Source organism: Bos javanicus, chromosome 8, assembly GCF_032452875.1.
Source record: "Bos javanicus breed banteng chromosome 8, ARS-OSU_banteng_1.0, whole genome shotgun sequence".
In the NCBI taxonomy this organism is placed as follows: domain Eukaryota; kingdom Metazoa; phylum Chordata; class Mammalia; order Artiodactyla; family Bovidae; genus Bos; species Bos javanicus.
Window position 1 is genome coordinate 73,390,806 of NC_083875.1, and position 27,337 is coordinate 73,418,142.

General features: G+C 41.8%; 3 protein-coding genes across 5 annotated transcripts in view; 1 reads left to right on the top strand and 2 right to left on the bottom strand.

Moving 5' to 3' along the window:
• The window catches only part of DOCK5 (dedicator of cytokinesis 5), a 283,905-nt gene extending 282,229 nt beyond the window's left edge, over positions 1–1,676 (top strand). For all 3 annotated transcript variants that reach the window (XM_061425870.1, XM_061425871.1, XM_061425872.1), the window contains one exon: positions 649–1,676. In XM_061425870.1, coding sequence (XP_061281854.1) covers positions 649–753 — 105 coding nt within the window. In that variant the 3' untranslated portion in view covers positions 754–1,676. The remainder of the gene's footprint in view (positions 1–648) is intronic.
• Positions 1,677–9,149: 7,473 nt separating this feature from the next.
• GNRH1 (gonadotropin releasing hormone 1) lies at positions 9,150–12,560 on the bottom strand. Its single transcript, XM_061425879.1, has 3 exons — positions 12,414–12,560; positions 11,348–11,443; positions 9,150–9,840 (listed from the first exon to the last, which is right to left on the bottom strand). Exons 1-3 carry the CDS (start codon positions 12,552–12,554, stop codon positions 9,799–9,801), a joined length of 279 nt encoding a protein of 92 aa, XP_061281863.1. The 5' UTR covers positions 12,555–12,560; the 3' UTR covers positions 9,150–9,798.
• A 5,015-nt stretch (positions 12,561–17,575) lies between these two features.
• Positions 17,576–27,337, bottom strand: part of KCTD9 (potassium channel tetramerization domain containing 9) — an 80,287-nt gene continuing 70,525 nt past the window's right edge. The window contains exons 10-12 of the mRNA XM_061425876.1: positions 23,678–23,783; positions 22,257–22,390; positions 17,576–19,485 (exon numbers count right to left, since the gene is read on the bottom strand). Of these exons, the coding sequence (XP_061281860.1) occupies positions 19,369–19,485; positions 22,257–22,390; positions 23,678–23,783 (357 nt within the window). The 3' untranslated portion in view covers positions 17,576–19,368. The remainder of the gene's footprint in view (positions 19,486–22,256; positions 22,391–23,677; positions 23,784–27,337) is intronic.

A 27,337-nucleotide genomic window follows, 5' to 3' on the forward strand; every position in this document is an offset into this window, starting at 1 on the left:
ATTCAACACATATTTACTGAGCCCTTACTATACATACGGGCTTCCCAGGTGGCGCTAGTGGTAAAGAACACGCCTGGCAATGCAGGAGACACAAGAGACACAGGTTTGGTCACTGGGTCGGAAAGATCCCCTGGAGTAGGAAATAGCACCTCACTCTAGTTCTCTTGCCTGGAGAATCCCATGGACAGAGGAGCCTGGTGGGCTGTAGTCCATGGGGCTGCAAAGCATCGTACATGGCTGAACACATAGTAATGCTATTTTGGGGAGGCTTCCTTGGTGGCTGAGATGGTAAAGAATCTGCCTGAAATGCAGAAGACTTGGGTTCGATTCCTGGGTCAGGAAGATCCCCTGGAGAAGGGAATGGCACCCTACTCCACTATTCTTGGCTAGAGAATTCCATGGGCAGAGGAACCTGGCAGGCTATAGTCCATGGGGTCGCAGAGTTGCACACAGCTGAGCAACACACACACAAAAGGGAAAAGGGGGAGATTAAACTAGTCATGTCTCTAAAATTTTGCCTTGCAAAGGCTTTGTAGATAAACTCAGGTCACTTTTAAGCTAACACTGAATGTTGGAATTGTGGAGGAGAAGGCAAAATTAGGAAGAAAGGGAAGACTCATGTCTCCTTTTGTGTATCCACCCCAACAGATTGCACCCCCACTGCCTGTCCGAAGAGAGGCCATAGTCCCGCCCCCTCCACCTCCAAAAGTACGGAAATCCGGCATCCTTTCTTTTGAGCCTGGATCCCAGTAAGGATCTTATCCTCTCTCTGGAGCTCTGAGCACCTGGACCACGGATGCCTGGGAATTGGCCTTGGAGAAGCAGGGTCCTCACTGCCCGGGGTCCCTGCTGGCCTCCTTTCCTGATCTGGAACTGAGGTTCACCAGCTCAACACTGGTTTCGTCTTTTCCAAAGCGTCTTTTTGATCCATGCCTGAGGCCCTGCCATTTCTCCTCCAACCCATGTGGAATTCCATAGTTGGCCACTTCCTGTGTTTCTCCCTCACCGTTATTACATTTCAGCCTCCAGCACAGAACCACCAGGGTCTCCAGGAGCCTGGATAAGTTCTTCGTTGGTGCTGGTGGTGGGAAAAGCCTCACAAACCTACTCCTTACAGTAATTTCCTGCTTTGCTTCTGAAAAGCTGTACTTAAGACATTGTTTTCTCATGTGGACACACCCTGTGATATAACCTATTGGAAGAGACCAACATCACGTACTTTGGTAGCCAAAATTATCTATCTTTCTGAGGTTTCCCTGTGCTTTTTTTTTTTTCCGGGAAGAACATCTTTTTCATGGAGATTGGCTGCTTTCAAGTAGGAATGGCTATCATCGTTGAAAGAATGTGGACTCAACCGTGAGCCCTGAGCGCCTCTGTTTCCCCCACCCCCACCCACCTAAACTGTCCCCCTCCACCTTCCCAGGAGTTCCCCACACTCCCAGCTAATGGTCCTCTCTGCACGGCAGTCACCTCTTCCTACCACAGACTCCCAAGACTCTGACTTTGGCACAGTTTCTTCTATTACCTCGGAGCTCAGATCACTGGATATAAGGGACTTAGAAGCCTGGATTGAACTGCTTTGCTTCGAGATCTCATTGGAATGGTTTGGTGGCCCCCCATCTGCAACCTGATTTTATCCTGGAGAATACAGTGCAATATCTCTTGTTGATTATTTATTCCTTCTTGATTGTTTAATTGATTTGATGATGTGTTCACGGTACCCTCATCAGGCCTCTTTTCAGAAGAAAAGGTAGGGTGATTCAGAGGATCAAATATTATCAGCAGATACGTAAACAGCCACACAGAACTAAAGACCTTTTGAGCTCGACGGCCCTTAAAAGTCCTCCAGTACCCACCCCCCATTTTGTAGATAAGGAAATTGAGGCTAAACACAGAAAATCCTACTACAGACTCTCCCTAATAACCCAGCTTTCTCATTGAGTTTATACCTAGATAACATCTCTAGAAGACAACCCTTATGAATTCTTCAGTCCCTACCCCTAGCTGGAACAATAGTGGAAATGTCCCAGATAATTTCTGTACTACTTAGCTTTTTATGGCAAAATAGAAAACATTTAGAGTATGGATGTCCTGGGTCAGCCTGTGGGTATGCTCACCAGGGACTCTTCGGCAGCCTGGCCAGGTCACCTTGCCTTTGAGGTCCAGGATAGGTGGGGGGTTTCCCAGATGGCTCAGTGGTAAAAGAATCTGCCTGCCAGTGTAGGAGATACAGGAGATTTGGGTTCAATCCCTGGGTCGGGAAGATTCTGTGGAGAAGGACAGGGCAACCCGCTTCACTAACCTTGCCTGGAGAATCCCATGGACAGAGGATCCTGGTGGCTATAGCCCTTAGGAGCTGGACACAACTGAGTGACTGAGCACACACAGAGGAGAGAGAGAGAGAGATTTAACTTCCAAAAATTGGGGTTTTCTTGCCTGCCTCTTTGGGTGCCTGTTTCACCACCATTCCTAGGAGAGACGTGTAAGTTCATCACAGCATCAGGGAAGTAAAGCCTCTGAGACGTGTCCAGGGTGACTGAAGAAATGAGAATGCATATTTGCTAGTGCTGTGTTCTTTCTTTGGCTCCACTCAGAGCACCCGCATGTGATGTAGCAGAAAGATGTGAAGCCAGGGCTCTGGAAGTAACCCGTTCAGGGTTGAATCAACCCAGCTATGGCCTCTCTCAGCTTTGCACACCCCCTTGAATTATTTTAAATTCTCTTGAGCTTTTTTTGCCTTTCAAAAAAGGTCATCCCTCCCACGCAGACTGCCGGGGGTTCAAGTGAGGCTGACTCTGAAGTAGATCCTCATTCTGTGGGCCTTTCTTGTCTCTGCTGGGCCGACATAATATTTGAAGCTCTCCACAAGCATGATCGATCTTCATTTTTATTTTTTTTAGAAGATAATTTGGAGGGTGAGTGCAGATTAGTTCTGCACACAACAGTCCCTCTCTAAAAGGTAGCATCTTATATGTTACTAGGGACAAATTGTTAACAAGACCTGAAGACAGGGGACTTCCTTGGTGGTCCAGTGGTTAAAACTCCATCCTTCCAATGCAGGGGGGGTGGGTTCGATCCCTGGTTGGGGAACTAAGGTTCCACATGCCATGTAGTTTGGCCAAAAAAAATTTTTTTAAAGATCTGGACTTGATTTTAAGTGGCACGAGAAGAGGAGGAAGAGAATCTGCAGGGCTGACCTGGAACCCAGAGCAGCTTCTGAGAAGTTGCAAGGCAGACTGGCTGGAGGGGATTCATGAGCTTTACATGCTCCCATTAAAATAGAAGGATGTAAACTACGTCACAAAAGAAAGAAACCTGAAGCATGTTCCTTTCAAGTCACAAGGGTACATTGTAAGTTCTGGCCTTTGGTCAGAGGTTGGGGCTTCCTAAGGGGTGCAGTGGTACAGAATCTGCCTGCTAACGCAGGAGACAAGGATTTGGTCTGAGTCAGGAAGATAGATCCCCTGGAGGAGGAGATGGCAACCCGCTCTCATATTCTTGCCTGAAAAATCCTATGGACAGAGAAGCCTGGCTGCTACAGTCCCTGGGATCACAGAGTTAGACGTGACTGAGCACACAGGGACATCCAATAGACCAGTGCCCAAATACATTTCCTTTTTTGACATAACGTTTTCCCATAAGATTCCCTTCCCACATTCACGCAAATCCTAGATCTCTCCTGCCTGAATACACAGGATTCCAGGTCATGTGGTGAATAAGAGGTCCCAGAGGACACTGGACTACTCACTCTTGGTCAGAAAGAGTCCCATTTGACAAAAGATCCTAAGTAATGTCTGTCCTGAAGTAAAAAAGGAAAGCTGCAAAGCTTTAGGATTACCATAAAGGTAGGTGAAATACTGAAGAAGCAACTGGTCCTTATTTTCCTTGATAAGAACTCAAGTATTGAAAGCCCTTGGAAGTAGCCCCCAAATTGTCGCAACCTTTGTGGATGCTGGTTTATGGAATTTTTGTTTGAAATCCTTTCTTCCCTGTCTCTCTCTCTCCATCTTGGCGACTTGTCTTGAATTTTTTTTTTTTTCCAAGAATCGTTTCATGTAGCATAGATTAAACTCTTACTGAATGTCAGACACTGTCCTAACACCCAGGTTGTGACAATCCAATGTGTTCAAAGGGAACAGCCCCAGATACGAGGATTGTGGTGTGTCATGGGAGTGGCAAGACAGTGGCATTGGCCTTAAGGGAAGCCATAAATAAGGTGCTGGGCCAGGGGTTGCTTTCTCCTTCTCCACCTTCATGCCTTGATTCCAAAATTACAGTTGTTTTCCCCTGTCAGACCCATTAAAAAAACAACTGCCACCCTCAGATCGCTAAGACAGAGCCAGAGATCAAGCAGGATATGCGATTATAAGCTGCCTTTTCTAACTCTAAGCTTGGAGACTCCTTTCCCTCTGCTTGCCCTTGGGTCATGGGGTGATTTCTTGTTTTGAAATTAAGGTGTAACATTCAGACAGTTAAGGTCACAAATCTTAGGTGTACAGATGAATCCAATTTGATAATAGTGTACACTCAAGTTACCACCTCAGAGAGCCACAGGCTTCTCCCAGCCGTATGGAAGCCTCCCTGGCATCTGCTGTCATTTATCAAAGGCATTTAGAGGGCCCTTCCATTTGTACTGTCCTTCCTGTCATTTTGCAGGTTTAATGAAAAGGAAAAAACCCTACTGTCGACACACAAGAAGACTTTATAAAGGGTGTACGTTTGCCAGGTCAATTTGGTCAGTCCCTGGACCTTAACCTGAATTTCTTCATATAAAGTACATGTATACATATATATGTGTGTGTGTATTTGAGGTTACATGATTGTTTTAGAATCCTTTCAGGCCTAGCTTTCTTTTAAGTGAATGAAAAAGAGGGGTGGAGAGTCAGAAGAAATCTTAAGTTTCTCTTCCAAAGCTTTTAAATCCTTACCTCATGACTAAGTAGTATTGTAAAGTTAAATTGGAAAAGGTAAGTTGCCCTTTGGGTGGGTTGAAAGTGGAATTATTAGTTTTACTCTACAAAAGGAGAATGTTTTCCTTTTAAGTTCATGATTTCAGGCTGATGCTTACAGTCCAGCCAAGGCTTATCTGCTTGCTATGCATCCCAGACTTATCCATTAGCCACATTTTGTGAATTGTTCATCCAAACTTTGTCAAAAGCCCAGTTGCCTTGATTGTGTGAACTAGTTGGGTTTCAAACACAAAGTGGGTAAGAAGATATGCACTGAAGTAGAAAACATTTTGTTCAGATTTGCTGTAATTTATTTTTTAAATTAAAAATGGAAATGTATTTTAAAGTTTGTGTATTTAGTTGATTATTACCCTTATATTAATTAGGGCTTCCCTGGTGGCTCAGAGGTTAAAGCGTCTGCCTCCAATGTGGGAGACCCAGGTTCCATCCCTGGGTCAGGAAGATCCTCTGGAGAAGGAAATGATAACCCATTCCAATATTCTTGCCTGGAGAATCCCATGGACGGAGGAGCCTGGTGGGCTACAGTCCACGGGGTTGCAAAGAGTCGGACACGACTGAGCAACTTCACTATACTATTAATGAGATGACTTCATTCCTGAACATTTCCCTGTTGACGTATCACACTCAACAGTCTCTTTTGGTCTCATTTCATTCCAGGTGGTCCTGTTTGTTTTAAACTTGTACTGTGGGGGTCACAGAACCGTCTTTGCCTAAAAGCAATCAAAACTGCAAGCTGTTTGGTTCTTTCTCCACCCGTACCCCATTCATCCCATGGCATGTGAGCTGATGGTTTTCTGTTAGTTATTTAATGTCATAAGTCCTGTTCCTTCACTCATTCACCACAAATAATTAGGCATAGTTGTGGCACTAGTGGTAAAGAACCCTCCTACCAATGCAGGGGACAGAAAGAGACACGGGTTTGATCCCTGAGTCAGGAAGATTCCCTGGAGTAGGAAATGGCAACCCGCTCCAGTATTCTTGCCTAGAGAATCCCATGGGCAGAGGAGCCTGGCAGGGACCATGGCGTCACAAACAGTTGGACATGACTGAGCAACTTAGCATAAGCACAATGGTGTTAGGAAGTGTTCTAATTTCATTCTTTTACATGTAGCTGTCCAGTTTGCCCAGCAACATTTATTGAAGAGGCTGTCTTTGCCCCATTGAATATTCTTCGCTCTTTTGACAAAAATAAGGTACCCATAGGTGCGTGGGTTTATTTCTGGGCTTTCTATCTTGTTCCATTGGTCTATATTTCTGTTTTTGTGCCAATACCACACTGTCTTGATGAAGCATGGTGGCTGCGATGGAGCAGAAGTGTGGCCGAGAGGAGCTACCCCACGTCCAAGGTAAGGAGCAGTGGCTGCGCTTTACTGGAGCAGCTGTGAAGAAATGCCCCACGTCCAAGGTAAGAGAAACCCAAGTAAGACGGTAGGCACAGAGGGCATCAGAGGGCAGACAGACTGAAACCACAATCACAGACAACTAGCCAATCTGATCACACAGACCATAGCCTTGTCTAATTCAATGAAACTAAGCCATGCCATGTGTGGCCACCCAAGATGGACGGGTCATGGTAGAGAGGTCTGACAGAATGTGGTCCACTGGAGAAGGGAATGGCAAACCACTTCAGTATTCTTGCCTTGAGAACCCCATGAACAGTATGAAAAGGCAAAAAGATACAAACTGAAAGATGAACTCCCCAGGTTGGTAGGTGCCCAAGATGCTACTGGAGATCAGTGGAGAAAACTCCAGAAAGAATGAAGGGATGGAGCCAAAGCAGAAACAACACCCAGTTGTGGATGGGACTGGTGATAGAAGCAAGGTTCAGTGCTGTGAAGAGCAATATTGCACGGGAACCTGGAGTGTTAGGTCCATGAATCAAGGCAAATAGGAAGTGGTCAAACAGATGACAAGAGTGAACGTCGACATTCTAGAAATCCACGAACTAAGATGGACTACAATGGGTGAATTTAACTCAGATGACCGCTATATCTACTACTGTGGGCAGGAATCCCTCAGAAGAAATGGAGTAGCCATCATAATCAACAAATGAGTCTAAATGCAGTACTTGGATGCAATCTCCAAAATGACAGAATGATCTCTGTTTGTTTCCAAGGCAAACCATTCAATGTCACGGTAATTCAAGTCTATTCCCCGACCAGTAACACTAAAGAAGCTGAAATTGAACAGTTCTATGAAGACCTACAAGACCTTCTAGAACTAACACCCCAAAAATATGTCTTTTTCATTATAGGGGACTGGAATCCAAAAGTAAGAAGTCAAGAAACACCTGGAGTAACAGGCAAATTTGGCTTTGGAATACAGAATGAAGCAGAGCAAGACTTCACATTCCAGGATGTCTGGCTCTAGGTGAGTGATCACACCATCGTAATTATCTGGGTTGTGAAGATCTTTTTGGTACAGTTCTTCTGTGTATTCGTGCCACCTCTTCTTAATATCTTCTGCTTCCATTAGGTCCATACCATTTCTGTCCTTTATCGAGCCCATCTTTGCATGAAATGTTCCCTTGGTATCTCTAATTTTCTTGAAGAGATCTCTAGTCTTTCCCATTCTGTTGTTTTCCTCTATTTCGTCACATTGATCGCTGAGGAACGCTTTCTTATCTCTTCTTGCTATTCTTTGGAACTCTGCATTCAGATGCTTATATGTTTCCTTTTCTCCTTTGCTTTTTGCTTCTCTTCTTTTCACAGCTATTTGTAAGGCCTCCCCAGACAGCCATTTTACTTTTTTGCATTTCTTTTTCATGGGGATGGTCTTGATCCCTGTCTCCTGTACAATGTCACGAACCTGAGTCCAAATTTGTATGCAGGTCAGGAAGCAACAGTTAGAACTGGACATGGAACAACAGACTGGTTCCAAATAGGAAAAAGAGTACATCAAGGCTGTATATTGTCACCCTGCTTATTTAACTTCTATAAAGCGTACATCATGAGAAACGCTGGGCTGGAAGAAGCACAAGCTGGAATCAAGATTGCCGGGAGAAATCTCAATAACCTCAGATATGCAGATGACACCACCCTTATGGCAGAAAGTGAAGAGGAACTCAAAAGCCTCTTGATGAAAGTGAAAGAGGAGAGTGAAAAAGTTGACTTAAAGCTCAACATTCAGAAAACTAAGATCATGGCATCTGGTCCCATCACATCATGGGAAATAGATGGGGAAACAGTGGAAACAGTGTCAGACTTTATGTTCTGGGCTCCAAAATCACTGCAGATGGTGATTGCAGCCATGAAATTAAAAGACGCTTACTCCTTGGAAGGAAAGTTATGACCAACCTAGATAGCATATTCAAAAGCAGAGACATTACTTTGCCAACAAAGGTCCGTCTAGTCAAGGCTATGGTTTTTCCAGTGGTCATGTATGGATGTGAGAGTTGGACTGTGAAGGAAGCTGAGCGCCAAAGAATTGATGCTTTTGAACTGTGTTGGAGAAGACTCTTGAGATTCCCTTAGACTTCAAGGAGATCCAACCAGTCCATTCTGAAGGAGATCAGCCCTAGGATTTCTTTGGAAGGACTGATGCTAAAGCTGAAACTCCAGTACTTTGGCCACCTCATGCAAAGAGTTAACTCATTGGAAAAGACTCTGATGCTGGAAGGGATTGGGGGCAGGAGGAGAAGGGGACGACAGAGGATGAGATGGCTGGATGGCATCACTGACTCGATGGACATGAGTCTGAGTGAACTCTGGGATTTGGTGATGGACAGGGAGGCCTGGCATGCTGTGATTCATGGGGTCGCAAAGAGTTGGACCCAACTGAGTGACTGAACTGAACTGATTATAGGTAGTCAATTCTGGAGAATGAATGGTGCCAGTGCTGTTTGACCAGGGGACAAGAGAACACCTGACACCTGTCTTCAACTGACTATAATCCATATGTTTCTGAACTGAAATCATCAGAAAAATCAGACAAGGGAACAGTACTATTTTTAGGGCTTGGTCCAAACCTTATTATGCACCTCTTGCTCTGATGAACCTAGAAGGACCAAATGGAGCCCAAAGGATCATTGGACCAGGAGCCCAGTGAGGCCTCATTTCCCCGAGGCCTCTCCCAGGCTCTGGTTGACTTACAAAGGGATTGGAGACAATCTGGGGGTGAGTGGGGAGACTTTGGCCTTGGCCCCATCTAACTTCTGTAGGTCAGAGAGAAAGCTTTCACCCCATAGAAAACTGGACTGAGTTGGTGTTGGGTTTAGAGCGATTGTCCTGTGAGTGCAGGGTGGTGGTGGGAATGGGGGAGGAAGGGAGCCATGTGATTCTTTGAGTCAGCAATAACATGGCCTTTGTGTTATCTCCTCTTCTCTGCACCCCCGCCTCCCACGCTGTGAACACATTTAGAAGCACGCCCTTGGAGGCTTGTGGGCTTCCCAGGTGGCACTAGTGGTAAAAAAACCTGCCTGCCAGTGCAGGAGACATAAGAGACACTTGTTCAATCCCTGAGTCAGGAAGATCCCCTGGAGGCGGACCTGGCAACATACTCCAGTATTCTTGCCTGGAGAATCCTTTGGACAGAGGAGCATGGTGGGCTACAGTCCATAGGGTCACAAAGAGCTGGACAGGACTTCAGTGACTTAACACACTAGTATGCATGGAGGCTTACCATGGCCCTCCCACACCAGAGTTCTGAGTTAGAGAAAGACTTAACACTTATGCCATTTTATTCCCAATACGAGCACTTCCATCATGAAATCCATGCAACCTGGTGTAAGAATTTCTGAAATTCACACAATTTACAGACGTTAAATGGGTCACAGATTTCAAAATCAGAATTATACTTCAGTGTTATCAGTTTTTCTGGTCCTGTGGATTTATATCTTCCTCTGCCCAGTTTCCTCTTCAATCAGACTTTCCTGAAAAATAAATCAGTAATAAATATATCAAAGTTGATTTTCTGAGCTGAATGTCAACTTTTTTTGACATTTAAATTTTTTTAAATATTGATATTTAAATAATAGATCCATTTGTTTTTTTCACACTATAAAGTGCTAGAGAGCTGGATCATGCTTTATAAATCAAATAAACATAAGATCTATTAATACATTGTTTCTAAGTATAGGGTGTGAGGACAGAGGTGAAAGAGAAGTCTGTCTTTTGACTTGTTCATCTATTATTAATCCAGTCTTTGCCTCAATTCTTTCTAGTGTCATATTCAGAAAATGTCACAGCTTGCTTTTATTTTATCATGAGGTAAGTAGAATTGAAAAAAAGGAAATAAAGATATTTGTCCACTTTTTTTTAAAAGAGTGGTTTTTACATTTTACTGATTTATTTTAAAAAATGTATTTGGCTATACCTGGTCTTAGTTGCGGCATGTGGGACCTAGTTCTCTGACCAGGGATTGAACCCGGGCCCTCTGCATTGGGAGCATGGAGCCTTAGCCACTGGACCACCAGGGAAGTCCCTGTCCACTTCTTCTTTGTCCTGTCACTCATCTGCAGATGTGATGTTTTCAGGCTTTCTCTGTTCCTGGCCATAACTGAAGGTGAACTGTAATGCTTTCTCCATAGAATTATCCAGGCAAGAATACTGGAGGGGGTTGCCATGCCCTTCTCCAGGGGATCTTCCCAACCCAGGGATTGAACCCAGGTCTCCCACACTGCAGATAGATTCTACACCATCTGAGCCACCAGGAAAGCCTGTAATGCCTTCTAACTGCTGCAAATAAGTGGACCACATTGCTCAGAGAATATCAATATTGAATTCAGGATTCAACTTCTATATTCAAGTCCATATATATATATATATATATATATATTTTTTTTTTAATAGAAAACCTACATTGAGTTAGTAGATTTCCATTTAGGGTGGGAATTTGGAAACTGGTTTGTCCAATCAGAAAACCAGAAATCAAATCTGTAGCTCTGAATTGTAAATTGATCAGTTGGGGATTTTTTATTCCAAAAAGAAAGAAAATTCTGTAGCGCACCATTTTTGATTTCTACATTTCCCGGAGAAAACCGTGTTATACCAAGAACTCTTGAAGAATTTGGTGGAAAAGTGTGGATTAGCCTAGAGGAGAATAATCTAGAGAGTTTGATGAATATACTTGAAGCACTGACAGGTAGCTATGGAAAGAAATTTGTCAGTCATTCCTAAGCCAGAGCTGAGATTAGTGGACACAGTTTGCAAAGAGATTTCAATTTAAGAAATGAAACAAGGTTCCGGCCATTAGTACTGTGTAACCACTGAGAAAGGGTGTTAAGAAATGACAAGGGCCCAGTACAAGAGGAATTCAGGCCGTCAGGAAGGTAAGCCCTGCAGTGGCTGAGAGGGAGTTGTCCTAAGAGGATGACCAAAGAGGTGGTACCCAGGACCCATCCATCTCTAAAGCTCCATGTTGTTAACATTGTAACTCACCAGAGCTGCCTTCAGGTCCCTCAGAGGAGAATGGGACTGGTGAACAATGCACCCACAGCACTTAGGTTCTACTGGCTGATCGACCTCCTTGGCTATCTGCGAATAAAGATTATTGAAGATGGAGGTAAAGAAATGAAATGGGATTTTTCGTTTCCACCAAAAATTGTATGTGGAAGGTGAAGTCAGGGGACTATGGGACTGAGAAAGTTGCGAGTTGGGATGGGGACTTTTTTTCAATTCTCCTTTTAAAAAATGTTAATGTTTTTTTATTTTCTGGCTGCACCATGCAACACGTAGGGTTTTTAAATTTTTTTTATGGGATACTGTCAGACACTTTTATAGATTGGTGTGCAGCTCCGGAGGCCATAGTAAGGAGAGAGAATATTTTTCTTCCTAGAAGTGATGAAAATGAAGTACTTTGAACCTCACAAGGAGAAAGTATACAAAAAAATAAAAGAGCTTAGAGTTATGACTAGGATTGTTCTAATTTTCTAGTTTTTACTAAATATGTCATAGTTAATAGAGAATTGCTTCACAAATAGTCTGTGGAGAGGATTCTGGGCTTCTTTATTTCATACTGTGCATGTGCTAAGTCACTTCAGTCATGTCCGCCTCTTTGCAACCCCATGGACTGTAGCTTGCCAGACTCCTATGTCCATAGGATTCTCCAGGCAAGAATATTGGAGTGGGTTGCCATTTCCTCCTCCAGGGGATCTTCCTGACCCAGAGATGGAACCCAGGTCTCCTGCATTACAGGCAGATGATTCTTTACCACTGAGCCACCTGAGAAGCCTTATTGTTTCTAGGTCTTTTGGTGATTCTGTATCCTTAGAGTATAGCTTGCTCCTTTGCACCTGTTTCTCTGGAATCATTCCTGTTCTTTGTTCCACTGGTCTCTGTCCGAATTAAAGCAGGAATGGGGCTTGACTTGGGAAGTGCCTATCTCCCCAAGAATACCTGGGTCAGGGGCAAGAATCCATAGCACACTTGGGCACACAAAGGATTTTAGTATCCTTCAGTTGGATCACATAAGCCACGTCTCATTTTGAAGTTGAGAGGGACTTACCTCTTGGAAAGAATCAATCACGTTCTCAGCATTTCTCTTTCCTCCAGGGCGCAGCCCATAGGACCAGTGTTGACCAGAGCAACCCACCACACAGAGAATCAGCAGGATTAATCCAGCTAGAAGTTTGGGAGTCGGCTTCATTCTGAGGAATATCAACACAGTGATAAAAATAGACCCAGACTGGGTTAAGCAAAGACCTCTTTGGTGAAAATCCTAACACTGGGGTCACTCACCCCGCAGAAGACGAAAGTGGGAGTGATCTACAGTTTTCACATAAAAGTACTTTCTTGCCTTGGAGACAAAGCCAGTCCTTTAACATGTTGAGTACTTTTTAGAATTAAACTGTTCTGATTTTTATTATTTATTTGCTTATCCAAACCTCAGGATTCCACCTTTATCAAATTCACTTTTTACCTTAGTACTTTCTCCCCCTGTGATTGAGATTCTTTCCTGAGATAAAGAAAATTGGGCCATCTGCTCTGAAAAGTGGCTCCGACTAGAAGTCTCTGGCTAATAAAAGTTGCTTGACATTAAATGGTTACCCTGTGGTGCTAATTGCATTTTGCTGAGTGTGTGTCCTTTGGTCCTCCACATGGACGCTGACTGGACCATCTGTGAGCACAAGAGAGGACCTCACACTTTTCAAAGCTCCGAGTCCCAGACCAGCTGCCTCCCTGGCCACAGCGGCCTTCAGCCATCTGATGACATGTGGAATTCTCACAGATTAAATTTCCATTGGTGGGGAAGAAGCTAAAGACAGAACCAAATATTGGTTGATGAGCTCTTGCAGTTCCCCACAGGCTAGAGCTCTACGGCTGGAGGTGACAAGGACCAAGAAGGTCAAGGCTTCTATAGACACCACACCTGGCCTTAAGCCCTTAGGGTATAAAATGCCCTATAGATAGACAATAGCACGCAGTCTAAACAAAAGTGCTAGAAATACAAAGCATTTTACCTGTTTGAGAGCAGAGAGTCCCCCAAATCTCAAGCTTCCTTTGAAGTGTGTTGAATCTGACTGTTCACTTTTCTAGCTTCCTTTTTATATGAAACTTTTCCAAGACACCGAAATCTTCCCCACTGGTAAACTGCATTGCACATAGACTGTGTTTTTTTTTCTTTTTTTAATAGTAATTTCTTAAAGCCTCACATCAAGCCCTTAATGGTGTATATAATTGGAACACCCACTGGTGTATCTGTTAAATTTAGTTAAATCTTGGCCATTAAAATCTCACCTAAGACTTTTATAGTCGAGGCCACAATTCAAGAGATTAAAATCTAGCTAGGTAGAGTTCCCTTGAGGAAACTGACAGGCCAATCAAGAGTTCAAGGAAAATAGCAGTCTTAGACTAAGTCATGCTAAATGGCACACATGCTAAATGGAAACTGTCACTAAGGAGCCCATGTAATAGTAATTGTATAGTCAGGTTGTATAGGAGCAGCTCTCAGCTCTTAGATTCCCCATGTGTAAAATGAGCTGAGTTATAAGGAATAAGAAGTGAGTATTGGTACTGTCCCAAACCCATACAGAATCGCTAAAGTAGATGGTAGGAGTTTGGAAATCCCCTAGTCTTCTACCCTCCAGGTTTCTTCTTTGACTATTATTTTTTAAAATTTTTATCTGAGCGTAGTTGATCAACAAGGCTTGTTACCCTCTGTTGTACAGCAAAGAGAACCAGCCCCACACATACATATACCCACTCTCTCTCTCCCAACTCTCCTCCCTCATAGGTCATTACAGAGTATTGGGTAGAGTTCCCTGCGTATACAGCAGGTCTATTTATTTAACTTTTTTTGCCCTATCATGCAGGATCTTAATTCCCCAACCAGGGATCGAACTCGCACCCTCTCCAGTGGAAGTGTGGAATCTCAACTGGTGGACCACCGGGTAAGTCTCTTTATTTTTAAAAATTGGAGTATTGTTGACTTACAATGTTGTGTTAGTTTCAGGTGTACAGCAAATATATATACATATATTCTTTTTCAGGTGCTTTTCCCTTATAGGTTATTACAAAATACTGAGTGTAGTTCCCTGTGCTATACAGTGTGTCCTTGTTGTTTATGTTTTATATATAGTAATATGTATCATCTGCTGATCCCAAACTCATTATCCCCCTCCTTTTTCCTCTGGTAACCCTAAATGTGTTTTCTATGTCTCGGATTCTATTTCAGTTTTGTAAATAAGCTCATTTGTATCGTGTTTGAGATCTCACATATAAACAACAGTCTATGATGTTTTTGTCTAGTTTACTTTGTATGATAATCTCTAGGTCCTTCCATGTTGCTGCAAATGGTATTATTCTGTTCTTTTTTATGGCGAAGTAGTATTCCATCCTGTATATACACCACGTTGTCTTTCTTGCAAGCCTTCTACAGTATCAAAAAGTTAAGGAGAAATGTTGCAGTTTGAATGTGCTAAGTGCAAAAATAACCAGCCAGAGGTTCAGCTCATTTCAGTAGATGGTTATTGAGTTAAAAGACACAAATGCCTATGCTAAAGGTCGTGGGAGTACAAAGATGAGAGATAATATGGCATGTGAATGACGCTAACCTTGCTCATTATCACAGCCCTGCAAAGCAGATCTCATGATCTAAATTTCAGAGATAGACATTCCACCCCAGAAGTGAGCTAATGGACGCTATATTTACACAGTAAAAGCATTTTAAAAAGAGAACCATTACTCTTTATTATATTTATTTGAATACATGATTATCTTCTCCTAATTTAAAAGTCATGACACTCAAAGATCGCATCTTACTTAAACATCTATTAGTAAGTCCCCAGCATTGCCTGGAGAATCCTAGGGACAGGGGAGCCTGGTGGGCTGCCGTCTATGGGGTCGCACAGAGTCGGACACGACTGAAGCGACTTAGCAGCAGCAGCAGCAGCATTTAGTCAGCATTCAATAGACTGGAATGAATGAATGAAAGGTAAGGACCTTTTAACCTGATCAGATCTGTTTCCTCTTCTGCATCAAAGATGTGTTTTAACTGACTTAGAATGAAATCTTCATGTCCAGTTGGATGAAGGTCTGTTACATTCGCTAAGCAGTAAATTGTTTCAAAATAACTGGATGTGTATTCACTTTAGAGTTAAGATTGGAAATTTCTCCTTGAGTAGGATGCTAGATCAGTCAGCTGTTGCCCAGTGTTATCTGGAAATAATTAATTACATCTACAAGAATTTTGGCATAAAAAGCAATGTTGGTCCACGCAAATAAACTTCTTTGCCCAGCCACCTCTGTGGAGGTTGTCAGATCTGTGATAGGGTAGAGAAGAGGATGAACTTTAATTGCAAATCTAGGGGGAATTAAAAATAGAATGTAAGTGATTGACTTTATCTCATTTAGACACTTTGAATAATTTAAGCGCCATTCTAACATGGAGGAATGGAACCTCATCTCCCTATGAAGGTATGAGAGGCTGGTTTTCAACAAGAGTCCATTTTGTTTGAACGATGGATGCTGTTTAAGGTGTGATGTGCTTGTAACAGTATTGCTGAAGCAGATGTGTCTTTGGTTGAGACTAATGAAAGGGGAGTTGAGGCTTTGACCCTTGTCATGTTAGTCTTTTGTCCCTGGTTAAGCTTCCCTGGATTACTGGTAGCCAATTTCCGTCAGTTGATATTCAGTCTTGGAAAAATGCTTTGAAATTTTTAGATGAATGCAGCCACATGGTCTGTGAATTCCTTCACTATGCGTCATGCCCTTGAAACCTGCCTTAGCATTGTCATAGATCTCAAGGGCAAAGGCCAAACTTGTTTATTTTCTACAGCACCAAATCGGGTATCAAACAAATATACAATTAATAGAATGTGGAGGTTTGGTGACAAACTGATCCTTGTCATAGTTCCAACGACAGATCAATTTGCCATGAAGCTGAATTTAGTAAATAGGATTTAAATAATTGAATTTTACCCTTAAACATTTTTTCCCCCTAAATTTAGAAATCTCCTAAATTTTAAAGTATGGCTCTCTATAAAGGGAAAATGGCTTTTTTTTTAGCATTTAAAAAAAGCACCTCAAAATTACTAAAATGTAACAATGATTTAGTAGGTAGAACTAGTGGTAAAGAATCTACCTCCCAATGCAGGAGAAGCAAAAGACGTGGGTTTGATCCCTGGCTTGGGAAGATCCCCCGGAGGAGTAAATGGCAACCCACTCCAATATTCTTGCCTGGGTAGCCCATGGACAGAGGAGTCCATGGGGTCACAAAGTCAGACACAACTGAGCGAATGAATACAACACACACAATCTTGCTGAATGACAGATGGAAACCTTCTTTGTCCTAATGTAAAATCTCAGCAGGAAGGACTCATGAACTCCTGCTGACATATCTAAGGTTGTGACAGGGTTTCAGATAATTAATCCTTGCATAAGGTACTTTGTGAAAAATAATAACTGCTTTTCCTTGTAGAGTTGTACCTTTTAAAGACAATATTTCCTTGGAGATTTAAAAAACTACTAGGGTTTTTCATATATTAAAGATTAAAGTTGACTAGGGGTAGATTTATTGCCAATTCATAAAATGAACAGTTGGAGAAAATACCCCAACTCTTGATTTATGATGGTAAACTTTGTAAGAAAATGAATATACAATATTTCATTGCTTTGAAATTACAGCTAAAAGACTATTACAGCATAATACATATTGCTCTAAACAGGTACATGAGTACAAATTTTCTCAATGTAGATCATTAGCTTATCTAGTTTAAAACCCTTTTCTAGACTTTCCCGCCCCTCCCCAAACAACTGTGTTTTAAACCTGTGTGTACAATCATGTTTCACTGCAAGGGTTAATGGGAGTTTTGAAATGTTCCTTCCTGCTTAAACTTCTTTCTCCTGGTTGTCAGGCAAGAACACTTTAGGAACAATGTATTTCACAAACCCAACAAAGCTAACAGGTAAAAATGTTCATCAGCTAAAGAGTAACACAAATGAGTTACTGGAAGACAGCCTTTTTTGGTCAGCATTAATGAAATGTCTGTGTTGTTAGCATGGTGGATTTTAAGAGGAGAATCATAAAATAATCATGCTTCAAGAAATAAGTTTAAAGGCACTTTCTTCTTTTTCACACAGACCCTCCGGGCCGGTCTTAAAACGCATACTGAAGAAATTAAGTAAATTTGGAAAGCTCTAATTTCCAAAAGCAAGACAAGAAACACCTTTTCAACATTTCACATCATTTATTAATGCAGGACACATTAGATCCAAAATCTGCATTTTCTAAGCATACTGTGTTTGGATCTTTCGGATTCTTCTGCAGGTTTAGGTTATGTCTACAGAGGTACCCTTAAGTGGATGAACAACACATTCTCTAATTATTGAAAATATAGTACAGAGTGAAATGATTTAAATATAATTTAGGCACATATTGATTATGAAAATAGATTATCTCTCAATACAATACTTCTCTGTCTTGGTAAAAATAATAAAGCAAAGAAAATAATTCATTTCTGAAGTTGCTTTCCTTCACCTGTAAAGGTCTATCTCCTCCCACTTATGCATATGTACCCTTTACTGTTAAGGAAAGCTTTGCATATGTATAGAAGAATAAGCTATGTAAATACTGAAGACATGTCATTCTCCCACAGGAGACAAAGTGGTTTTTAATGATTCCTTGCCTCACACAGATGAGTCTGGAGAATTCAGAACCCATTTGGACACAGCTTACATCCCTGCTCTTGGGGGTCGACATAAGGACACACCAGTTACTGGTAAGGAAGTTCAGGCCCTGCCCCTGCAGAGCAAGTGACTCAAGGAAGCCAGGCTAAAATGTATTAAACGACAACACACCAGAACTATAAGAACCAAGGTGCTGACTGAATTGGTAGTCCATCTTGGAACCAGCCGAAAACCTTTATTTCCATTTAAGCTTTTTGATAACTATGGTCAAACTGTCAGTTTAGAATTCTTTGTTCCCCACGGTAGGGTCAGAGCTGCAGTTCTGCTGACTTCTAAAAGATGAATCTGCCATATTCATTCATATTTTATAGCTTTGATGGCAGTGGGTTTGGATTTCACACCTATTTCCAAGCTGGCCTTGTTTATCTGGCATTTGAGTTAAATGAATGTTAATTATGCGCCTTGGGTTTTTGGTTTTCAACTCTCTTCCTATGCTTGTTTTGACTGTACAGGGAGGAAACTAAGCGAGTAGTGTAAATAGATAAAATTGCCTGGGCTGGCATGGAGTGGAACTTGTTTAGAATGAAATTGTAAGTTGAAACCTCAGTGAAAAGCTGTAGGTAAATTGTTCACCATCCAGAGAGTTCCACTGCAAATGTAGCTGACGATGTATATATGACGTCTCTTTCCTGCCACTCTATCAGTAACACGGTTTCTTTAATTTAGCTACTCTTTTGTACTTAAAAAAAAAAATTCTTAAAATGAACCTGAAAAGAGAGCCTTGGGGAGTCTGATCTTACCATCTTCACATGGTGTGACAGGTATTCAAAGTAGGAGAGGCCCCACTAAAGCTATTTAGAAACCTGAACAACTTCTGCAAAATTGTAAAGTTCAACAATTTAAATATCCATACTGCATCTAGAGAGTCAATAAATATAATTGCATATGTTGTGCTTTTCATAAATTAAATTCCTCAAATGCATTTCAAACCCAGATGGTATTTCAACATCATGCCTATTTAAAAGCAAATATAATAGATACTATTTATTCCTGGTCGCAAGGCCACCAGGCAAATCCCCCTACTCCACTCCAAAGGCAGCAATCTAATCTAGCTTCCCTAAATCTACTGAAGGAGTGCTTCTCTGTTAAAAATCAGAATGTGGGGAAAAAAGTCACTTTTTCCCCATTATGCACCTCTGAGAACAAGCATAATCCTCTAAATGTTTTTTAATTCCCTTACAGTGTTATTTCTTCTAGATAACCGAGTGGGTGGAGAAAGAAGAGTGATAAGGAAAACTTTTGTCGTCTTCGGCAACTTCCTCCCTCCAGGCCTCTCATCTGACGCTCTGTGACATGTGTAGTGGTGTCAGCATCTCTTCAAAGATGGCGCCCTTCACGTTGGAACCCCGCAGGTTGGCTTCTTGAAGGTCACACCCAGACAGGTCACAATTCTGCAGGACACAAACAGTGTTCATGGAACTAACAGATTAAAGGGCTTATCTGTTCCTTCTTAAAATGGTTCCTGGGGCATATCAGGAAAAGGTTCCTAAAGAATAAAACTCAGTTATTTCTGGAAAACTTTCAGAAGTTTTAGGAGAAAGCCGTATTTTTTCTCTCTAGTTGATGCTTACTCAGGCTGACCACCACAAATATATATAAACAAAGGTCAACGATGAAGCATGTCCCTTTTGAATTTTAAGCATTTAAAATCCAGAATGTAAAATGTATCTAAACAATTTTATGGGCTTCCCTGGGAATATGGGGCTTGAGTGGAAGCAGCTCCACTGCCAGACAAACTCAGAGGGTCTGAGCATCAGAAACTGATTTCTGGGACCTGAGATAATCTTTATTCTTTTTTTAAAATTTATATTGGAGTCTAGTTGATTTTGGAGAAGGAAATGGCAACCCACTACAGTATTCTTGCCTGGAAAGTCCCATGGGCAGAAAACCCTGGCAGGCTTACAGTCCATGGGGTCGCAAGAGTCAGACATGACTTAGTGACTAAAACACACATAGCTGATTTACCCTGTTGTGTTAGTTTCAGGTATACAGCCAAGTGATTTAGTTATATATCTCTCTGGGGTTCCCAGGTGGCGCTAGTGGTAAAGAACCTGCCTGCAAATGCAGGAGATGTGAGTTGAATCCCTGGAGGAGAGCATGGCAACTCACTCCAGTATTCTTGCCTGGAGAATCTGATGGACAGAGAAGCCTGGTGGGCTACAGTCCATGGCGTCGCAAGAGAGTCGGACATGACTGAGTGACTTAATGGTTTTACCACAATCTATGAACAATAATGAAAGGCATGGGGGTAGGGAAGATTCAGATTTTTAAACAGAGAAAGGGATTTTACTTAATAATTGTATCACGTAGCTGCCTAACATTAACATTCTCAGAGTAAGGAATTGCCTTTTTTTAACCCCCCAATTATGTATACAATTCAGTGAGTTTTAACAGATCTATATACAGCAGTGTAACCACCACAACTGGTAGCTGCTTTCAAATTTCCCTTGAGATCAGAGAGTGACAGATGGGACAGGGATTTTTGGCTAAGTCCCTAGGGATGGTGGGGATGATGGTTAGAGAGAAGGGTGACTGCACATAACCTTTATAGTATAGAGGGTTAGCAGCTGCCCCAACAGTCATTCTGATTAGTCTTTGCAATCAGATAAAGGGAGGCGTTCTACTGTTTAAATAAAGAACTCATGTGTAGTCACATGCTAACTGAAACAAAGGGAAAAGATCCTCATCTTAGGTGACAGTAACAATATTTAAAAAGTTAAGTAACTACTTATAATAGGTTTATACCTTCAGTCTTAAGCTGGTTCTTTTTGCCTTCAAGTTCAACGGGGCCTGCTACTATGCTGCTAAGAGCTATCAAGAGAACAAGGTAAATTCAGATGAGAAATCTAGATGCTAGCTATGAAACAGGATCACTGAATTAAGGATTGTATTTTGGACCTTAGGACTAAATAGGACTGCATAGGAAGGAAGTATAGAGTGAAAGAAGGATAGATGAAAACACAGAAACAGTACTCGTAGTATTATAATGAAAAAAGAGCAAGATGAAAACATTTAAAAAAATCAACAAGCTAAATGTTGACATACTATTCTCTAGAATCCAATCTATGCCAGATTTTCTTGTATTAGGTCTGTATTGTTCAGTATAATACTCCTAGTCACACATAGCAGTTTACATTTAAATGAATTTTAATTAAATACAACTTACAAATCCATCCCTAGGTTGCTCTGGCTCAATAGCCAGATGCGGCTGGTAGGTGCTGGACTGAATAGCACAGCCACAGGACATGCCCATTGTTGCCGAAAGAGCTATCAGACAGTGATATAGACCCATTAACAGCTATGCAGTCTGCCAGCTCAATCTGCAACTCAAGATGATATATACCAGACAATTCTGATGAAAAAGATGACTGGCTGGACAGAATTAAAGTCTCAGGTTGAGATTCAAAAAAGAATATGATGCCAATTTAGAACAGGCTTTCCCTGAACCTGATTTCAAACACAGATATCATTTCAATTTCCAAACAAGTTTAAGAAATAATCTGGCTCCATTTAATTCTGTTTGGAATTAAAATCTAAGAAAACCACAATCAAGTGGATTAAAAAAGCATATATCAAATGTATCTACCTGAGGGAGATCCAAGGAAAAGAGGAGAGATCAGCTCAGACTGAATGCCAGATGAACCTTCAAATATGCCATCTAGAAAAACGGTACTGATGAACCTATTGGCAGGGCAGGAACAGAGACGCAGAGAACAGACTTGCGGACATGAGGCAGGGAAGGAGAGAGCAAGACAGACAGAGTAGCACTGCCCCACACACACTAGCTTGTGTAAAATAGATGGTGGGAGGCTGCTGTATAGCACGGGGAGCTCAGCTCCGTGCTCTGTGATAAAAATAGAGGGACGGGGTATGTATGTCTACCTATGGCTGATGTTGTAGTACCAGCAGAAGCTAACAACACTGTAAAGAAATTCTACTCCAGTTAAGAATAAAATCTGAACCCTAGCATCTGTAACTTAGGTAAGTAGATTCTGCTCTGGAATTCAAATTTGTTTAAACAAGCAACTGAAAGAAAAGCATTCCATCAACCTGGTTGGCACATTACCTGGCAGTATTGAACAGCCAACTCCTTTGCTTTATTTAAGTACATTTTGCAGGAGCTACTCAGTCATTCTGGATGAACAAAAACTCAGTGACTCACCTCCAAATCAGTTCCTGCCAGAGTTGCCCCTCGGAGGTTACAGTTCTTCAACTTTGCATTCTTTAAGGTTGCAACTCTCAGGTTAATTCCTGTCATTTGACTTCCTTCCATATCCACACCTTTCAGATTAGCACCTAAAGTGAATATATTTTAGGAGCAGTTGAACTTAAAAATATTTATAGTCATTTATATTCAAAAGATGCAAGATGACTTAACAGGGGTAAATGTTGACCTCTGCGTCCTTTGGAAATGACTGAATTATAAATCCGTCTCTTGACCAATGTACATACATATGGAGTTCTTTGTTAACAATCTGTTTGCTTATATTATGAATTAAGAATTCATGTTTTAGTCTGTATTTTTGAGGGAGGAATTTGGTCCTAGAGTTTGCACTTTTAAATATGCCTCCAAAAATTTATGGTGATGGAAATGAGTTATGTGTTTTCTGCTGCTTGCTAAGTCGCTTCAGTCATGTCCGACTCTGTGCTACCCCATAGACGGCAGCCCATCAGGCTCCCCCGTCCCTGGGATTCTCCAGGCAAGAACACTGGAGTGGGTTGCCATTTCCTTCTCCAATGCATAAAAGTGAAAATGAAGTTGCTCAGTCGTGTCTGACTCTTAGCGACCCCATGGACTGCAGCCCACCAGGCTCCTCCATCCATGGGATTTTCCAGGCAAGAGTACTGGAGTGGGGTGCCATTGCCTTTTCCATATGTGTCTTCTAGATATACAAATAAACAAAATGACAAGTTCATGGACAAAACAAAGCAATAAGGAATTCGCAGACAAAACATTACATCCAAAAGTGATAAAAAACTGTCTGGCTTTATGCAAACTGAAGTTCTTCATTTTGGTCCACAATTAAGACTGTGGTGTTCTGTTATGGTGCCCTGGGGGAAGGATGGAAGAAGGGATAGTTAGGGAGATGGGGATGGACAGGTAGACACTGCTGTATTTAAAATGGATAACCAACAAGGACTGACTATATAGTATAGGGAACTCTGCTCAATGTTACGTGTCGGCCTGGATTAGAGGGGAGTTTAGGGGAGAATGAATACATGTTTATGTATGGCTGAGTCCCTTTATTGTCCACCTGAAACATTCACAGCATTGTTAATCAGCTATATTCCAATATAAAATGAAAAGTTTAAAAAACAATGCTGTTCTGTTTGGACATTTAAGATGTTGATACTTATCTCCAGCTGAAGCTTCGTTAAAAACTGGAGGCCACATTTCCTGAGTTCAGCATGCTGGTTTCCATCACTGAGACCAAACAATGGCTTAACCCTTTGCAAATCCTCTAAGACAGAAGAAATGTTCCTCCCTATGGTTATATTTTACCAGTAACAATTATTTTGCTGGGCTTTTTACTTAATGGTGTGTTTTTACTTTAGAGAAGGTAATTACAGAGAGACTCTTACCTTCTAAATTGGCTTTGAGACCAGAGGGATCTTCAAAATTACACAGCTTCAAGGATGCTCCCTCTGCATTAGAACACAGCATCTTGACGCCCTGGAGATTGGCACACTGGCCATGGAAAGAGTAAAGTCTGTGTTTATTATGGTTCAGAATTTTGTTTGGACTAGAAAAAATTGGCTCAAAGTAAAAGAAGAAAAGAAAAAAAAATCTGATATACTCACAATCAACTATTTTGTTTACAATAATTGTGAGAAGTTTTTAAAATAGTTGTTTTAAAAGAAAAAAAGCCAAATAAACAATAGCATTCCTACTTTACATGAAAAGAGTTTAGATAAAGAAGCTGGGGAGGGAGGACCATGACATCCCTATTTCTATTTTTATAAACCGCTCAGCTCATGACAATGTAACAGTTAACGTATGAAGAAAGCATAAAGTTGTTAGGGATCTAGATCTTCTCTTATTACTGCAGGAATGCAATTTCTGATGCTCAGTAATGTTGTCACTACCTTCATTTCAAAGGTCGGACTGCTAAGGCCAGCAATGAAAAGTGCCATCTAGCTACAAACACCACCAAGTTGCTTGTAGGGTCTTTCTGTACCAACCATCGCTCCAAAACATTGTCAACCCTGAGTACCCAAATGGCAGTTCAAGATATAAAGAGGAAAAAGAAAGTACATTTTGGAACTTTAAATTTAATGCCATCAGATCTGATGTCTAACAACTACTGGATATGGCAGGAAGCTATAAAGTCAGTGATAATGTTAGACCTTCCCTAATTGGGGCCAAAGCAGAAGGTAAAAAGTATTTTAAAAACCCTCAGACATTAAAGAAATGATAATTGCAGTTGTTATTATAATTAGACCAATGAAGAAATCTAAATGCCTAAGCCTGATTAGGGCTTCCCTTGTAGCTCAGTCAGTAAAGAATCTGCCTGCAGTGCAGGAGACCTGGATTTGATCCCTTGGTCAGGAAGATCCCCTGAAGAAGGAAATGGCAACCCACTCCAGCATTCTTGCCCAGAAAATCCCACAGATAGAGGAGCCTGGTGGGCTGTAGTCCATGGGGTCCCAAAGAGTCGGGCACAACTGAGTGACCAATACTTACTTACTTAAGCCTGATTAAGTTATGTGATAACCATACCAAGAAAAATCCTTGTCTCATAAATGCAGTTTTATTCACCCACAGCCAATTCTAGTGAACAGAAGATGAACTACAGACCATTTCAAATCACAGATAACTGACAATCAGGTTTGCATTTCCATCCATGCCTGTGCTTTAACACGAGGTAGTTCAGAAGCTCAGACTGACAGGTAGGATAATGAGGACCTAGAAGATAACTCAAAGATGATTAGATTTTATGTACTTGAAAATATACTGTAAAAGGACAGGAAGGTGATATCTGAAAATAAATGTCTCTGGTTCTCGATGTAATGCTCCCAGGTAGAATATAAGTATTCCCAAGGTTATTATGTAAGTACTGCTCTCTACTCAAGGCTGTACTATGAATTCTCACAAAGAAATATATAAGAAACTCAGTGAGATTTTTTTGTCTTCAAAAACTGCAAAAAGTATTTCACCCTCTATTCATCAAATGGTAAAAGCGGGTCACCAACACTGCCACCTCAGAATGCAGCTACTAAGGAAATCAGCATTCTAGTTAGAAGATTTGGGCTATTTACTTTATCAAGGGGCAGTGGTTTTGATGAAAGCAGTTATTACTGTTTTTGAAAAGGGTAATGATATTAAGATTATGCTTAGGGCTTCCTTGGTGGCTCAGTGGTAGAGTTTGCCAGCTAATGCAGGAGACATGGGTTTGATCCCTGGTCCAGGAAGGTCCCACATGCCACCAGGCATCAAAGCTCGGTGCACAACTACTGAGCCCGTGCTCTGAAACCCATGTGCTGCTAACTACTGAAGTCCAAATGCTCTGGAGCCCATGCTCTGTAATAAGAGAAGCCACCAAAATAAGAAACCCATGCACTGCAATGAGAGAGCAGTCACCACTCGCTGCAACTAGAGAAAGGCCTACACAGCAACAAAGACCCAAAACAGCCAAATAAGTAAATAAAACTATTAAAAAGCAAAAGATTGTTTGATAAATGGTCCTTGTCTTTAACAGAATAAAATATTTACAGGTAAAATAAGTTGCTTCAAAAATACTCTGTGGAGAGGTATAGACCATACACAACTGTTTCAACAGTGATACTGTTGATGCTGAGTAATGGAGATACAAAGGGATTCACTACACTAGCTCATTTTTGTCTATATTTCACATTTTCCAAAGGAAAAAGTCATCAAAAAAGACATAAGGAAAAGAAAACACCTGCTTTAGAGTCTAGCTCTAATGCTGCTGACAAACCAGCCTTTGGGGCTTGGGTAAGGGCACGTTTCGGTTTCTTAGTCTGTAAGACAGGGTCATACTCATCTTCAGTGTCCCTTCCAGGTCTTATCATCTGTTAAGTCTTGTACTGGGAATGTGCAATGGATTCATAAGAGCTGGATTACTATACCAGCTCCTACGCAGCAGGCTAAAGTCAACAATGAAAGGCAGATCAGGTAGAAGATGCATTCTAAAGGCACTGACAGAACAGAGGGTGCAGCTCAGACATGAACCCTGATAGCAGCTAAGGTCACCTTGATTGACAGCAGAATTGGAGGGTTCCTGCAGAAGGTTTCACAGCCCACAAGGGATTAACCAGGGAGAAGTTCAACAAGAGGGGTGGGAACGTCAGGTGCACCTTGTGCTTAGCTGGCCTCATATTCTGTGGACACTGCAATACATATGACTGTTCATTAGCAGCCATCTTCAAGTGCCAAAGACTATTAGCCACTAGTTTTTACTTTCACAGCCCCTACACTCTGGGCGGTGACTCCTCAACATGAGCCATTTTAATCAATAAACTTGCAGTTCTGCAGCACTTTAGTATGTATCAGGTAAAATTACATAGGCCGTTGCAAGACAAAGATGGCAGAGTAAAAGGACCTTGCGCTCATATCTTATGAGCACACCAAAATCACAGCAAACAACTATCCACAGAAATGACCAGAATCTACCCAAAAAAGATACTCTCTATCCAAACACATAAAGAAGAAACCACGAGATGGTAGGAGGGGTGCACTTATAATACAGTCAAACCTCATACCACCCAGGTGGGCAACCCACAGACTGGACAGTAATTATATCACAAAAGTTCTCCCACAGGAATGAGAGCTCTGAGCCCCACACCAGGGTCCCCAGCCTAAAGGTCCAGCACTGGGGGGAGGAGGCCCACAGAGCATTTTGCTTTGAAAGCCAGGAGGGCTTGATTGTAGATTGAGGGAAGCAAAGGGGACCATGGGAAAGAGACTCAACTCTTGGAGAGCTAAGATAAGATCTTACACACACCGGAATCCAGGTCAAAAGCACTGATTCCATAGAAGCCTGGGCCAGACCTACCTGCTAGTCTTAGAGGGTCTCCTAGGGAGGTGGCAGGTGGGAGGCAGTTGTATTTCTCACTGGGTTCTTAAGCTGGTGGTGGACAGAGTGGAAATCTATGTGAACTCTGGCTGGAGGCCCACATCTTGAGTCCTTGACACCAAGACCTGGCCCCACACAACAGCATGTAGGCTCCAGTGCTGGGATGCCTCAGGCCAACCAACCCACAAGCCAGAAATACAGCCCC

What these genes read in the sequence shown, in the direction of transcription:
- GNRH1 (XM_061425879.1), bottom strand. Translation starts at nt 12,554, where the DNA reads ATGAAGCCGACTCCCAAACTTCTAGCTGGATTAATCCTGCTGATTCTC. An exon ending in TGATTGATTCTTTCCAAGAG is followed by an intron (nt 11,444 to 12,413) that starts GTAAGTCCCTCT and finishes CTTTATTCGCAG; the next exon opens with ATAGCCAAGGAGGTCGATCA. An exon ending in GGGACCTGAAGGCAGCTCTG is followed by an intron (nt 9,841 to 11,347) that starts GTGAGTTACAAT and finishes TTTATTTTTCAG; the next exon opens with GAAAGTCTGATTGAAGAGGA.